Here is a 15,875-nt window from a genome sequence, read left to right as displayed (position 1 = left end):
TTTGTTTTATTTTGAAAGATATATGAACAGGAAATGGGCTCAATGTCCTTTTTAAGGAGCTCAGCGGAAGTAGTAATTTACTTAATCACGGCAAAATAAATATAGATAAAGACGAGTTAGTTAAAAAGAATTGTTTTGTTTATTTAAACGTGTTGACACTTTTCAACCCCGTTCCCTAATTCTGAAGTAACAAAACGTATTTTTTCAAGTACGGAAGAAAATCGGAAGTGACGCAATTACTTCTCCTCTTGAACCATGCTTGAAATGGAGGTGACCTTACTTATTACCAAATTGTAAAGTAAAGAAAGTTGGGGACCCCGCGGGCAGGTGAGTCCGGTCTGGGTTTAATAAACTTGTGGTGAATATCTAAGCGGACCTTGAAGGTGTCTCCAGAGTGAGCAGAAATGGCAGAGGCTCATCAGGCACGCGTGCAGAATGTGATCGAAGACATGGTCCAAAGCCTGGAGAAGGACCACATCCGTAAAATGCAGGTAGGGTATCTGCGGGTTCTCGGTGGTGTATGCAGGTTCGAGTCCGGGTGGTAACAGGTTGTTTGTTCTCGCTGCAGGGGCGCATGTTCAGGTGCAGCGCAGAGTGCTGCGATCGCTCCACAGACAGCATGGCTCAGGTGCATCAGTGCATCGAGACGTGTCACACTCCCCTGGCCAAAGCTCAGGGCCTGGTCACTTCAGAGCTGGAGAAGTTTCAGGTAAATCACCGTGCAAACACCTGTCATCACTTTGTCTGTGCCAGATAACTAAGATTGAAAAAGTTAGAAAGGCAAGGCTGAGATGGCTTGGACATGTGCAAAGGCGGGATAGTGGGCTTACTGGACCAAGGATGTTAAAGATGGAGCTGGCAGGCGGGGAGGGACATGGATGTAATGAGGGAGGACATCCAGAGAGTTGTGAAAGGGAGGATGCAAGGGATAAGGAGAGATGGAAGCATGTGATCCAACATGTAACCTATATTCTGACATATGGTATAAACATAAAATTAATATAAGTGAATATTTAACTTAAAGAATAGATGTAGTAAATGATATCCTAGGCAAAAATAAGTGGGCATGTTTTTTATATTTTTGCAGTTTCCCTATTTATTCTCCAAGTGTTACAAATCAAATGCCTGTTACAGGGTACTTGGTTGTTAACTGAGCATAAATAATGTATAGACTTGTGGTTAGTGGGTTTTGGAGTCTAGGCAAAAAAAAAACTACACCTTTACATTGGTGGTAAAGAAGATGGCTTACTATTTTGGTATTCCTAACTGAAACTGTGGTGCCGTTTGTCTTTTCATTTGAGTCTTTTTGATATTGGTCTTTAGGTAATAGGAAATAAAGCAAACCATGTTGGATCTCCAGTTTGGAACCCTTAATTGACCCCTTTGCTTAGACTTAAGCATCATTACAAGTAAATGTAACTGATTTTAAAATAAAGTACAGCAGTTTAAAATGTCATGTCTCTCAAGCTATACTTGCACACCCTTTCAAAGCACTAGTCAGATAAGCTGTTAAAGTCCGGTGGGTTTAGGGCTCGCCTGAATCCAATATTACTTTTTGCTCTCCTTTAAGTCTCTCAGTTGCCAACTCTTCATTTTTAGTGTGGCTGAAGTTCTTCATGACTCTGGTTGTTGTAATGTTTGGATCATGTGACCCATCACTAGTAATATTGAACTAGATAAGAATATACCTAATATTTAAAAAGTACATCTACAGCTGGTTAGATTTGCAGTAGACATCTGTAAAATAAATAAATGAATAACATTTTGAAAAATCTAAAGTCCAATCCTTCCTGGCCCACCTTCAGGACCGTCTAACTAGATGTACGATGACCTGCAACGATAAAGCAAAGGATCTCTTTGACTCCGGCGCGAAGGAGCCAGCTGTTCGATCGCTGATGGACCGCTGCGTGGGCAGTTGTGTGGATGACCACGTTAACCTGATCCCCAGCATGACCCGACGACTAAAAGAGAACTTGGACTCTATACGGCAGTGAGGGGCGGGATAAATGACTGCAGTCCATCCTGGGGAAAGCTCGGGTGCATTGAGTTTATTCATCTAAGGAGTGAAGGGCTGGAGGTGCAGAGGGAGAGTTCAAAGACTGTGATTATTAATGCTGATGTGTAGAGATTTCAACTTTGAAATGAAAGTTTCTGGCCTGTTAGATCCAACTTTACCTGCAGCGAGAAAGAAATCCAGTAATGCACAAGGAGTCTTAAGGTGTGCATTTGTTAAACACGGTTAATGTATTTAATGCACATCTGTGTGTTGCATTTCAACATGTAAAGAAAACCAACCTGTGTAATCCACGTGAAGGATTTTTTGTATTCTCGATGAAACTCCTTAAAATCACGATCCCTTATTTTTTTTTCTCGTTTCACATTTAATTGTGAATTTATATATCTGAATAAACAGAACCCAAACCTTCTTTGGATGCATTACCCCAGCAACACTGAAAAAAGTGATAGCAAATAACACTTTTGCATATGTTTTAATGACAACAGTGGAGTATACTCTTATATACACACATGGTGGTACAACAAAGGCAACACTGTCAGCTTTTCAGCCTGAGTAAATGATATAAAAGGAGCAATAAACACACTGCAGACCTGATGTAAACCACACAGATAATTTTACTACTTGAAATCTAATATGTTTAAATTGCACACGTCTAATTATGCAGCCTATCTGGTAGAATGGAAATGAACTCATTTTTGTACAAATGACCGGAAAATGCACAGCGAGTCAAACCCGAGAAGTAGTCAGCAGGTAGGAGACGACGAGTAACTGTGTGTTTGTGACCTCACAACTTACAAGACTCTTACTTTTGGTCCTTACGTCATATAAATGTACAGCTGGGAAACGAGTGTTCTCTAAACTCTTTCTTTCAGTGATGTGGTGCTGGCTCTACCTCGGTACCTCATGAGAACCCGCCCATATTTCTACAGGGCTGAGAACCGACCATTAGTTAGCAGAAGTTGGGGGTAATTTCTCCTTATGTGGCCTGCCTCTGAGAATTTCATTTTTTTCCCCATTACAATGACTGTGTTCAGCACTAGATTAGGCACGCTGACAACAGAGAGATAAAAGAGAAGCCAGATTAGATAAAAATCTCTTTGGTGAGCCAGGCTCTTATTAGCCATTAAACTTCTGAGCCTTAAATTCATTTATTACTGCAGAGACCAGAACAGACTCTGAAGATGAGCCAACAAAAACAAAAGATATGCCAACAGCACACTGACCTTTGAACCTTTTGACTAAAGAGTGAAACAAACAGCAACTGATCAGGCTTCAAGTTTCTTACGTTAATGAATTGGCCATATTAAACTGATAACATGCCTAACTATCTATCATCTGTAGTTAAAACATAACCTTGCAGCTGCAATAAAGACCTTCACTAGATGCAGAGATTATGTGATAGCACCACAGCCCGTGTCAGAGGGCAATTTTATTGGCAGTGGAGAAATTGTTTTCAAAAGTACATCGATACGAATAAAAATGAAGTACAAAATAATAAATAATGGCCAAATAAAAGTTTTCACCTCCATTAGATATCAAAACGACATGAGGTAACAACAGATTAAGAAAACCGCCAAACAAATATTTCCCAAATTAATATGATAAGTATTCAAAAACAGAACTTAAATGGTACTTAGAGTATAGATGGTAGAGTGCCAAACAAGAAGCAGCTGCACTGTAAAAGAAGAGTGAGCAGGTGACTGTCTTAATACCAGCAAACACACAGTGGGGAGTGTAGCTGATAAATACTGTAGAAAGGAAATCTGGAATTTTTTTTATTTTGTGAGCCAAAAAAATAAGATTATGCTGAGAGCACCAGATAGCACAAGTATTTACTGCAACCTCAGCTTTAACTGGGGAGGATTACTGAGTCTTAAACTTGTGATGCTGGTGGACATCGTGGATTATGAATTTTATACAAGGTGGTGGAAATGACCAACTCGGAGTGACCCTTGGAAGCTACAGGCTGATAAAATCGTGCTCTTTTTGTGCCTCTGCATTTGTCGCTTCATCTTTTTGTCTACTGTTATGACCAGCAGCCGTACATTGCACTGAGCAGGTGTGTGGCTTCTTATGCAGCAGCAACGCAAAGGTGAGTTTACTCTTGTCCTTACTTAATGCACAATTTCTCCTTCTAAGAACAGATGTGTGTTTCCTCTTAGGAAATTGTAAGAAGCTCTGAAATGTGATGGAACTACTCAGTTTCACTGTGTTTGTTTGTGCTCCCGATGACGATGTCCTGTACACAGTGAAAAAACAAAGTGTAAAGTCAAGCCCTACAAAGTCTGCTTAATGACCAAACACCTGGAGGTTTCCCATCTTTAAGAATGGTCCAGCATCCCAGTGCAGATGGTTAACAGCAGAGGTACAAGGTGGAGAGAAGCTTCTCTGAGAGCAAAAGGTGGTCCGATCCCTCTTGACCACTAGCATAGGGCTTCATTATACTGTAAACCCCATGTAGACATATATACAAAACGTTTTTTCCCCAAGAACATCTCGCTGAGTTTAGAGAGCATGCAGACGGTATGTCCAGTGTCAAAATGTGTTAAATGAGGCCATAGATTGTACATACAAGCTTGTGTCAAGTGTCTCTGCGGTAACAGAAGAATGGCAGCAGCTAATGGCTGGTGAGCAGGTATCAAGACACACTGTGAGCAGACCTGTCTTTGTCTGAGGAGTCTGGACGGTGATCTGACTGAGGTGATGTATACAGGAAGTTACAGCACACGTAGAGGGGGAATGATAACAACCGGCTGTCCAGATTCATCACCACATACTCCTGTAGGATTGAAGGAATTGAAGCATGTTACCAAGTTTACAATTTCCTTTTAGAAATGGTGACTAGTGAGTATTCACTGACCTGGTCTTTCTCTAAAGTGAGCAGCTGGTAACCTGTTGAGCGACTGCAGACCAGCTTTCCACGACTGTCAAAGGAGGCAAGACGTAACCTGGAGACAAAGATGTTTGAAGATAGGTAAAGCTTTCAAACATTTCAACAGCTTGTCACCAGGTTAGTTCAATTTGTTGCAAAGAGGTGACATGAAGTTTAACAGCATTCACATGCCTCTAATTTAAACATGAGGGCACCACTAGCACACAGCTAAGCCTAAACACTGATGGAAACAAAGGTAACCTGTAGCTGTCACAGGGTCAATACATTATCAGCTGAACACTATAAACTATACATCAGTTTCTATTGTAAATTTGTATACATACACAATTTAGGTATAATATGTTAAATTATATATAACAAAAACATGCATAGAAGTAGACATGAGACATTCATGTCAAAGAGTAGAGTATACACCCTATAATAAAAATGATCCAGTCATTACCAAGTTTAAAGTAGGTTAACACAACACAACAAATGCAGACAAAGTCACGTGAAAAGCAAAGTAGTTGGTAGAAGCAACTTTAGCAGCAATAACCAAGTAATCCTTTTCTGTGTGACTTTATTAGTGTCTCACATGGTTGTGGAGAAATTTTGACCCACTCGTCGTTGTAACTTTGCTTCAGTTCATTGAGGTGTGCAGACATTTATTTCTACACAGCTTTCATTTCTTCAGGTTGAGGTCTGGACTTTGTCTGGACTATTGCGACACATCGATTCTGCTCCGTTGTAAATTTGCTGCTGTGCTCCGGATCGTCCTATGACTGAGATCATGATTAAAGCTACTTTTGAACTATATCCTAAAATCAGCTGGGCTCTTCCTTATTTTTGTTCAACTTTTAAGTCCAGCATTTGAAATGTTGGTGTAATATTTGATTATTTTCTGGGCTTCGACCTGCAAGTAAAATCTTTGTCCCCGTTTCATTAATTTAAGGAACAATTTGATAAATTGCGACATACAGTCCCCTCAGCTAAGCTGGAAATGATCATTCATGCACTTGTGTCATCGTGTTTATTCATATTGTGATTACTGCAATGCCCCGTTTACCGGCATGGACAAATCATCTCTTTGTCCGTCTATAAACTTTAAAAAATGCTGAAGTCCAGACTATTAACAAATTCTAGAACGCAAACTCATGACACTCCCTTTAAAAACACACATACACTCATTCTTTTTATTTATTACGTTAAGTTACTGTGTTGTCTCGTTTGTATTGTGTTGTGCTTGGTGCCGACGTGGGACAGTTTCGTTGTACTATTGTACCAGGTATGACTGTACAATGACAATAAAGAGTTATCTCTTGTCTCTCTTTACATCAGCTCTCAACAGATTTTAGGTTTACTTTCCTTTTTACATTACTGTATAAAATTAAACAGTCAAAAGGATAAATGCCAGCCTATTGCCAAATATGATAACACCTACCAATTACAGTGATCAGTGTTGATCAGTCACATGTTCACAGTCAGTGCTGGCCCACAACTTCATCACTGTGTCTTAATAAAATAACTATAGCCAACTGAGAAGTATAGCAACTAATCATTTTAAATGCTGAACTTCACTCTGTATATAAATCAACTTTAGCAAATGCTTCATGAGCAAATATTTCTTAGCTCAAGAATGTGTTTGCACATTTATCTCAATATAATGATTTTAGTTTCTCTATTTAAATTTTTTTCTATTCAATGAAATTTTATTTATATAGCACCAAATCACAACAACTGTCACCTTGAGGCATTTTTTAAGGTAAAGATCCTACAATTAAAGCGGGATTATACAGTCTGGTTGCCTGCACCACTGACCTGTATGCCAAGTGTCTTCGTGCTTGTAGACTGACAGCGCCCCCACATGGCTGACTCAGAGTATTCCTCTTGAAGACGATGAAGCGATTTGTGTAGGTCACCAGCAGGTCGAAACCAAAGTTAAAGCCCGTCCACCTCCAGCAGTACTGAGAAAAGGGGAAAATCACAGTGTTTTCCCTTTGGAGAAATGAATCCATAAACAATAATTGTATGGAAACAAACTCACATCTCCATCTTTAATGAGCTTCCTGCCACACCTCATGCTGCTCTGCTCAAACTCGTCTTTGTTGGGCTCCTGAGGACTAATAAACAGAAGTGTTTGTCATCACAACAGCATTAAAAGCAATGCATGTGATCCATGTGCAGCATAAAGCACCACTAAATCAGTCCAAATTCAATCTACTAACTCGTTTGAAGTTTCAGGTTCTTACCCGTTATCATTCTCAAACTCTGTCCGGAGCATGGCGAACCACTGGTTTTTATACACGGACGTCAACCAGTCTGGAACATAAAGTACATAAACACAAGAAACAGATGTTAAAATAACCACACACGAAAAAAAAGATGCACTTTTATGACGAAATGGCATCAGCCGGAGCCATAAATTACCAAGAGGCAAAATGTTGTCCCTCTCCAAGATGCGTGCAGACGCGAGGTCATTGATGATGTACTGCAGGCGCACAAAGTTGAACACTGACCGAAAAGGAACGCCCTCATCTGTGTTCAAGAAGGGTTCCTTCTCACAAAGGTCTGTTGATAAAGGTTAATTAGAAAGACAGACTGTGATTAACACAGCTAATCTAACTAGCTTTAATTTCCATTCGTTTAATTGTTCATTTTAGCCTTTTATTATGATATAGGGTTTATTTATAGGAGCAAGATATAAAAAGCTAAAAATTAGCATTACTGTGAAAACACTTTGTGACAGTGGCCTCAACAAACAAGCCTCATCAAGTGGGCAAATACTTAAATAACTAAAATGTTTCTTTTGGTTTGTAATTTAATTTTAGCAATAATAACCTTGGTGATTTCACCCAATGTGCATTACAGTACCTGTCCTGCGCTTGCAAAGCCAGGCGTCGGCATCAGCCAGAAGCTGCTTGATGGGGCCGTCCCACAGCGGATTGAGCTGCAGAAACATCCACTGCAGAAAGAGGCAGGAACGCTTAAAATATGCATCAGAGTGCAGTGACTGTGACAGGAAAAATGTCTACGACTGTGCTTTTTCTACCTTTTTCAGAGCAGTGTAAACATCCATCTCCACCTGCATGACAAACAAGTCAGAGGACTGGATGAGTTGCTCCATGACCTCCACCCTGTAAACAGATAGCGACAAGTTTATGTATTGCAAATACTGACGCTTCAAGTTGATAATAGACTAAGATCAGCTTGGACAAAACTAGCTTTTGACTTTAGACTGCGACATTTAAATTGCTAGTATACCCTCTATACTGGTCACTTAACACACCACTGCAACATCAACATCAAAGTCACTTTTCTTTATGCTCGCCATTAAGGTGCAGGTATTCATTGGAGCAGGCCAGTTCTCCTGAATGATAGGTGTCGTCACTCAGACAATACTGCCACATCAGCGCTGATGTAGGAAGAGAAGAAGTCGAAACCGGAAGCCAAGACATTGTCAAGTGGGTCCCCCCCCCCCCCATATAGTCTCATGTTTTCAAATTGTTGCAAATCTCCGTCTTTATAATCTCTTTTGTCTGTGACTTTAAAGTTCTGTCCCGAAATATAATTAAAATGGCAGTAAAAACACGTCCAATTACAAAAATCAAGAGATGCCCGGCTGGCAAGCGCCAGCAGATGCAACATCATTTCAGGCATGCGCCACCTGTGACGAGGTGCACGGTGACCATAAAAGCGGCCTTAGAGCTGGTGTGAAATTGATGGGTTTCCAGTTTTCAAACAAAGCTTAAATGTGTTTTTCATGTGGATATCACCTGTTCTTGGTAATGAGGGCTAAAAAATGCCAGAAAAAAAAGAATATAAAACCTGGTACTTAGATTAAGTAATTTATATTTAAGTAATCAAAGAGTCTGAAATGGGGACAATTTGTATAGTATGAAGGTAAATTTACAAGTATTCATTAAATACTCTGAATATAGTTTCCATAAACAAATCTAACTCTAAAATCTAACTCTGTTATTTCATGAACAGAGAAGCTACTCTGACAGTCAAACACACCCAAGTTCTTTCATCAGGTCGATATTTTGGTGGGTCATCAGGTTGTTTAGAAGCCACTCGAGACATCTGCAGAAAGAGACACACAAATACACAGATATATATGTAAGCATTTCCAAACATGTACATACTTTCTTATGTGGCATAAACAACCCAATCATGTCAACATTCTCACTTTTTAATGACTGAATCCAGGCCATAGATGCTAGCACACGCATAGTAGCCACACACAGTCTTTGCACTGATGTTTTCCTTCATGGTTTCGCCACACTGCTGGATCAAATCATCCTGTGAACACAGACCATAAAACTTATTAAGATTTGGTATCATTCAAAATACAGATATCTGTCTCACCTTTCAGTGACTTGTTTTTACACGTACTTACCAGCTGTAGCATACAAGCAGCGGCAAGAATACTGACGACTCTGCTGGGTTTGATCAGAACATCATCACGGTACAGGGACCCAAACACAACTTGTAGAGCTACACAGGGATGTACAAAGCCATCAGCCAATGAGTACAAGTACAAAGGAGGCCAGTTAGCATCCGTTTTCTGTGACTCTCACCTTCAGTATCAATGTTCTGATCTGGGATCTCCAGGTTGATTTCCATCATGCTGGACTCCTTCCAGGATCCGCTGAACATGCTGGAGAAATACCCCGACTGTAAAGTGCAGGAATATGATAACTCATACAAGAGAATGTAACACTGGCTGCTTTGAAGATGCCTCGGCGTGTGTGTTTGTTTTACCTGGCAGAGGTACACTTTGTGGAGGTTCCACTCCTGTCCCAGAGCGCAGATACGAATGTCACTGTTTTCCCCATTCAGAAACAAGGTCTGATAAATGTACTTTGATGTGCTTTTTAATTTCTTCCTGCTCGAGGAAAACATAAAAACAAAACCAGACAACAGAAAAAAACGAGAGTAAGACAAAACACAGACAACTTAAAGATATCCGATTCTGAACTGGCTGGACTTGCCTGCGAGGTGTATCGAGTATGCCATCATCCTCCTCTTGATCACTGTCACAGTCACACTGAGCATTTCGTTTCCTCTTCTTACACTCGCAGTTATGTTTGCGGTTGGTACTTGTGCCCTCTGTGGCCTCTTCTGGTCCCTGAGAGGACAGCTGAAACCTGCTGCCCAGAATTCCCATTTCTGTGCTTTCAAAGAGACATAAAGCAATCAAAAATATCAAGTCAGTTATGTATACTGTAGTTTCACAGTTCATCAGAATCAATACTTTTGGAGTGGTACTTTAGCTACTGCATTAAGTAAATGTTTAATTGTCGTGCAAGCACATTAAATTTCAAGACACCACAGGTTGCATCCAGACAAACTGCCTGTTTTGCTCAACAGTCAAAGAAATCCACAGATATGGTACTGTGCAAAAGTCTTGAGCTGCCATCATTTCTTTATGCTTTGCTTTCAGTGAGCCAGACGACCTCGGCATTGTTAAAGTGGTCCTGAGCAATAGTTCTCCAGGCTTTACAAATGTCTTTCTAAGTTCTGTTTTTCTGAAAATTAAATGCCAGCACAGAAAAGTACCATCAGATTTTGATCCACCGTGCAATACCATCTCAAAAGCTTCTGACTGGTAACAGCTTCATTTTTCAGCATGACAATGAAACACACTGCCAATGCAGTAAAAGCATACCTGGGTAGAAAATCACACAGTCATGGATCAGCCCCCCCAGAGCCCAGACATCAACATCACTGAAGTAAGCAGCCAACATCCAAAGAAGAGCTTTGAATGTCCTTCAAGAAGCCTGGAGAACTATTCCTGAAGACTAGGAGCTCAATTAAATAGAAAAACGTGAATAAAATAAAGATTCCCAACAAATAAAATTATAAATAATAATATCACCGTTTGAAAAGATGAGTGTAACTCAATAAGGAGCTTAAATAAAAGTAGAAACTAAAACAGGTTTTGTGGCAGATAAGGAAGAAACGCTTTCCTGCATAACTTGTATAACTTGATTTTGACTGTGAAGTGAAATGAATACACATGCTTGAACATCATTATTTATTATGATAGCAACAGACTGATGCACCACACCACTTTTCCTTATCCTTGTGCTACACGTGCCTTTGTAGCTTTCACCAACATTGCCCTCATGTAACTAGTTAGATATCCAGAAAAAAGCAAGTGGCACACTCCTTGGTTAACAGTAAGCCACTATCACATCTCGACTTAATTTTAAATAAGCCCAAAACGTGGCCTTGTTGTTTTATATTTTAAAATACAGGCACAAAATATTTTACATAACGAAGCCTTGAATGAAGTTTGCGAAGAGTGTCCACAACAGAGTCTGATGCGAGTTTGTTTATCACCCAAACAACGACTCGGCTGACTCACCTGCTGATTATGACAGGGAGAAGGCTGAGAGGGAGACGTGTGACGTGTTAATGTGGACGGTAAACACCGGCTGATTATCTCAGCGCAAACGTTGACGAGCTAGATAAGAGGCGATCCAGCCTCAGAGCTAGCTTAGCTGCCACATTCACAAACCAGAATCGTGTATAAAAACAGTAACAGCGCTTATTCTGACTGGCTGCTGCTCCGTACAGGTCTCCAGACAGCACATCTGCCTCTGCTTCAAGTTACATTTTTCTAAATTATAGCGAAAGTAAAGTCAAAGATAGCAGATGATGTGTAACTAAAAATTTCTGAGGCTGTTTTTTTTTGTTCTTCTTCTTCTTCTTCGTCGTCGTCTTCTTCTTCCTCTAAATTTTATTGGCGGTTTGCAAACAACTGAATGGTGCATTACCGCCACCAACTGGTGTGGAGTGTGACGGGGGCGTCGCTCAAAAAACAAATAAACAAAAAATTCAAATCCTCCCAAGCAATTTACTCTCTTTTAAAACTGGAATAAGGCCCGATAACTGTTACTTCGAGTCCTTTTGCAGTAAATCAATAAGATCTAGTTTCATTTTTCTCCTACTCCTTCCTGTGGTTCTCATTTCTCCTGCTCTCCTTTGAATTTTATACAACCACCATCCCCTCCTTTCCTCCTCCCACTGTTTTTGCCATCTTTTCTTCATTTCTTGCCTTACAATACTCTTTATCTTTGTCTGACTGAAGCTAATAGCCAGGTCAAATTCCCCATGTTTTGTGGCTTCCTTCGCAACTCTATCTGCCATTTCATTTGCTTATACTCCATAGTAAGATAAGTTAAGATAAAGGTAACCTTTATTAGTCCCACACGTGGGAAATTTGTAATGAGCTGAAATCCATAAAAACACAACTGTAAGCCCCATCATGTGTATTCTGTAAAGTGTTTGCTGAACCTCTGTTAGGATATCTGCTCTATTTTCTGAGTGGCGACACTGTGCTGTATGGGAGTTTAAATTAACCGCCCTATCCCCTTCTTCTTTTCCAATAATCAGGAAGTATCCATGGCGGTGTTGCTGGTAACGGCACTCTTTGACTGATGTTGAACTGATCCAGTTTAAGTTCTATTGCTCTTCTACCCACAATCCACCCAAAGCTCTTTGTTTCCTGCCTTTCTTTCTCCCAACAAGGTTTCAGTACCTCTTGTGTTGGGTGATCCTGTCCACAGCCCTGCAGATTTGCCCAATAATTAAGTGTTAGCTGCTCTCTTCTGATTCCTAGTGGCATCTCACCCATCTCTACCTGTAAAGTTGCTGTTGGGGTTGCTTTAAATGCACCTGTGCTGAGTCTTAGTGCCTGATACTGAATGAAGTCTAACTTCAAAAGAGTTGTGTCTGCTGCTGAATTATATGCTACACATCCATAATCTAACACCGATCTGACCAATCCAGTGTATATGGCCCTCAAAGACTTTCTATCCGCTCCCCAATCCATCCCCCCCCCCCCCACACACACACACACACCTCATTATATTTACATTCATCCACCATTTTCTGAATGTGTACAGCCTATGTTACCCTTTCATCCAACTACAATCCAAGAAACTTAAATTTACTCACTCTTTCTTGACCATATAACCTAAGCTTGACGTCCTCACCAATTCTTTTCCTTGTAAAAAAAACACGGTCTTGGTCTTATCAACTGAAAATTTAAAACCCCACATAAATGACCACTCTTCAACTTTTCCAGTTGCTCCCTGCAATTTTTTATTTTTTTTTTTACAATACAATACAATAAATAATACAATAAACTCTACATTATTTCCTCTCTTCATCTGCAAAAAGCGAAAACCCTATCCCAACCTCTATGGCATTAAACACAACATTTATCATTAAAGAAAATAACAAAGGGCTCCCTTGAGGTGTAACGTTTTCTACAGGATACCTCTCCGAGTAAATCCTTCCAATTCTCACTTGCATCTGTCTTCCCCTTAAAAAAAAATTCTTTATCCATCTGAACATCTTCCCACTGATACCCAATTTCCTGACTTTAACTAGAAGGCCTTCTCTCCACATCATATTGTAGGCTTTTTCTATGTCAAAAACAGCACCACTACACTCTGTTTATTTGTGCTTTCCTGACTTCATGTTCCAAACACAATACTCGATCCACTGTATTCCTCCCTCTTCTGAAACCACTTTGATGTTTAGATATGTATCCTTTACTTTCTATATAGTACATTAGTCTTTCATTTACCATTCACTCCATTATTTTACAGATATTAGATGTTAAAGCTATAGGTCTGTAACTTTCTGGATTTGTATCATCCTTTCCTGGTTTACGTATGGGCACATCCACTGCCTCCTCCCAGCTTTGCAGCAGTTTCCCACCCTCCCAAACTCTGTTATATAATTCTAATAAAAGATCTTTAGCTGACTCACTGAGATAGTTTATCAAGATATAGCAAACCTGATTTTTTCACGGTGCTGATAATTTGGATTTCTGAAGCACTCAATTCAATTCTGTCTTTGTAAAAGGAATATTTAATAAATCATCTGTATCTTCTTCCTGTTTCAGTAATTCCCTATTCGCTATGTTTCTCTTCCTCTTCGCCCTTCTTCACTAACATTGCCTGATGGATTTTAACAAACGTTTTGCGAACAGATTTGCCTTTTCCTCATCTTTTACAGCTGTTGCTTCTCCATCCCTCAATATTGGATATCCATACTCCCTTTTTATACCATTCATCCTTCTAATCATTGACCAACCACTCTGTATTTTTGTCTCCCTCCCTACTGAATTACAAAAACCCCTCCAGAAGTCACTCTTTGCATTTTGAATGGATCTTCTCAGCTCAGCTTGCAATCTTTTATATTCAATGAAATTCTGAAAACTGTGTTTCCTCTTTAATATCTTAAAAGCTTTATTTTGATGCTTAATCACTTTATCACACTCCTTTGTCCACCACGGCACGGCGTTCTTTTCCTTACACCTTCTGTCTTCTTTATTTCCCAGTTTGCTGCGTCTAAACTGCCTTACAAATAGAATAATTGAAATCATCCACCCCAGCATTCATATCCATCTTTTGCATTTCCTGATCACTAACTATTCTAATACTAGTCAATAATCATATGACTGTTCGCACCACTAACACGTGACCCTACTCTGTGTTCACTGCATCATTCCATCTTCGCACTGATCAGTGATCACCACCTGCATTCATGTATATATCTATCTACTTAGCACTTTTAATTTTAATTTTTATGTTTATTTAAGCGTTGTCTGACAGGATGTGTTGCACTAAGCACCGTAGCAATTTTCTAATGTTGTAAACCTGCTCAACATTTGGCAATAAAACCCTTTCTGATTCTGATTCTAAATGTATCCCAATCAGCATTACTGAAGCACCACTTCTACACACCTATATCCTGGTTCTCTACACTCAGCTCTATCTCAGTCATCATAGGATAATGGTCACTGCCTACAGTTGTCTCTTTTTTTAGACTGCCATGAACAAATACCTGCCAACGAGTCTGACACTATGTGAGATAATTGCTGATTCTGCACCTGTTCTAATATTAACTCTTGTACCACTTCCATCATACTTTTTTAGCTCTATCAATTCCTCAATCACTGCTCCATTCCGATCATTATAATTACCCCATAATGATCTGTGTGCATTAAAGTCCCCACACCAAATTACGTTTCCCTTTAAATATGTGCCAAGTTCCTCTACTGACAACAGTTTGTTAGCCGGATTGTAAAAATTGATCACTCTGATGCTGCCATTTCTTGATCAGATTTCAAGTACAATATAACTGTGTTCCTATAGCTACAACTCTATATTGGATCTCTTGTTTCACAAATGTTGCACATCCTCTTCCATTACCCTCCTTTCTATCTCTGCGGACACTATCATAACCTGAATACAGATTATTTCTGGTTTCTTTTTGCATTTTTTGATGAATCCTTTAAACTCTTGTCCATTTGCAATCAAACTTCTGGTGTTCCCCTGTAAGATAATCATATTGTCCCCTCCCCTGGTCCTCCTCCTTTCCCCTCCCCTTCAAGTCTTTTATTGGATATGTTCCCAAGATATTCTTTAATACCAAAAAACCTCTCTGCTCCTTTCAGTTATTTTAATTTTCTCTGTTTTGTGTTTCACTTGATCTGTGCAATTTATAACATAGGCAATAAACAAAATAATCTTCTCCACTGTCAGTCCTGTATGAGTTCCATGTGTCTGTACTAAATCTGCTGTCGACATTGGTTAAACCGGTCCTGTTCCATCCTTTGCCTTCTGTACCCTCTTGACAGCCTCTGCGTAACTTATGTTGTGAGCTGCTTTGACTTGCTCGACCTCCATGGCCTTCTTTCTGACTTCACAGCCCCCATAACTTACCCTGTGCTGCCACCCACAATTACTGGATTTATCCTGTACATCATCCACATTCCCCAAATCTGTTTTCACCTCCACACTTGGGGCACCTCTGTTTCCCCTTGAAAACTGCAGTGATGTGCCCATATCTTTGGCATTTATAGCACGTGAGGGGCGGTGATACATATGCTCTAACCAGAAAGCTTATGCATCCTATTTTAACTTTATCTGGCAGGACAACCTCCTGAAATTCCAGGGG

General features: G+C 39.9%; 2 protein-coding genes across 3 annotated transcripts; one reads left to right on the top strand and one right to left on the bottom strand.

Annotated features, from left to right (window-relative positions):
* Positions 1-29: 29 nt before the first annotated feature.
* Positions 30-2,425, top strand: timcc (TIM double twin CX3C motif chaperone). Its single transcript, XM_026173980.2, has 3 exons — positions 30-491; positions 569-709; positions 1,806-2,425. Exons 1-3 carry the CDS (start codon positions 405-407, stop codon positions 1,992-1,994), a joined length of 417 nt encoding a protein of 138 aa, XP_026029765.1. The 5' UTR covers positions 30-404; the 3' UTR covers positions 1,995-2,425.
* A 983-nt stretch (positions 2,426-3,408) lies between these two features.
* Positions 3,409-11,625, bottom strand: gmcl1 (germ cell-less, spermatogenesis associated). 2 transcript variants are annotated; one of them, XM_080304314.1, is made up of 15 exons: positions 11,263-11,625; positions 9,880-10,061; positions 9,654-9,773; positions 9,470-9,566; positions 9,289-9,386; positions 9,079-9,191; positions 8,907-8,972; positions 7,939-8,023; positions 7,761-7,851; positions 7,317-7,457; positions 7,139-7,208; positions 6,934-7,009; positions 6,708-6,853; positions 4,878-4,965; positions 3,409-4,796 (listed from the first exon to the last, which is right to left on the bottom strand). In XM_080304314.1, the coding sequence occupies exons 2-15, from the start codon at positions 10,057-10,059 to the stop codon at positions 4,656-4,658; spliced, it is 1,512 nt and encodes a 503-aa protein (XP_080160440.1). In that variant the 5' UTR covers positions 10,060-10,061; positions 11,263-11,625; the 3' UTR covers positions 3,409-4,655. The 2 variants fall into 2 exon arrangements, with proteins under 2 accessions (XP_080160440.1, XP_080160441.1); XM_080304315.1 differs by having other exon boundaries at positions 9,880-10,066; positions 11,263-11,402.
* Positions 11,626-15,875: the final 4,250 nt, after the last annotated feature.

The sequence above is a fragment of the Astatotilapia calliptera genome, chromosome 7 (genome assembly GCF_964374335.1).
Source record: "Astatotilapia calliptera chromosome 7, fAstCal68.1, whole genome shotgun sequence".
In the NCBI taxonomy this organism is placed as follows: domain Eukaryota; kingdom Metazoa; phylum Chordata; class Actinopteri; order Cichliformes; family Cichlidae; genus Astatotilapia; species Astatotilapia calliptera.
Note: the sequence above shows the minus strand (reverse complement) of the source record. Positions and strands in the feature narration are given on the sequence as shown.

Excerpts from the sequence above, each read along its gene's own strand:
- timcc (XM_026173980.2), top strand. The coding sequence starts at position 405 with ATGGCAGAGGCTCATCAGGCACGCGTGCAGAATGTGATCGAAGACATG. Across the intron at positions 492-568 it reads ACCACATCCGTAAAATGCAG|GGGCGCATGTTCAGGTGCAG; the intron begins GTAGGGTATCTG and ends TTCTCGCTGCAG. Across the intron at positions 710-1,805 it reads CAGAGCTGGAGAAGTTTCAG|GACCGTCTAACTAGATGTAC; the intron begins GTAAATCACCGT and ends GCCCACCTTCAG.
- gmcl1 (XM_080304314.1), bottom strand. The coding sequence starts at position 10,059 with ATGGGAATTCTGGGCAGCAGGTTTCAGCTGTCCTCTCAGGGACCAGAA. Across the intron at positions 7,458-7,760 it reads GCTTTGCAAGCGCAGGACAG|ACCTTTGTGAGAAGGAACCC; the intron begins GTACTGTAATGC and ends CTTTATCAACAG. Across the intron at positions 6,854-6,933 it reads AGCTCATTAAAGATGGAGAT|TACTGCTGGAGGTGGACGGG; the intron begins GTGAGTTTGTTT and ends CCCTTTTCTCAG.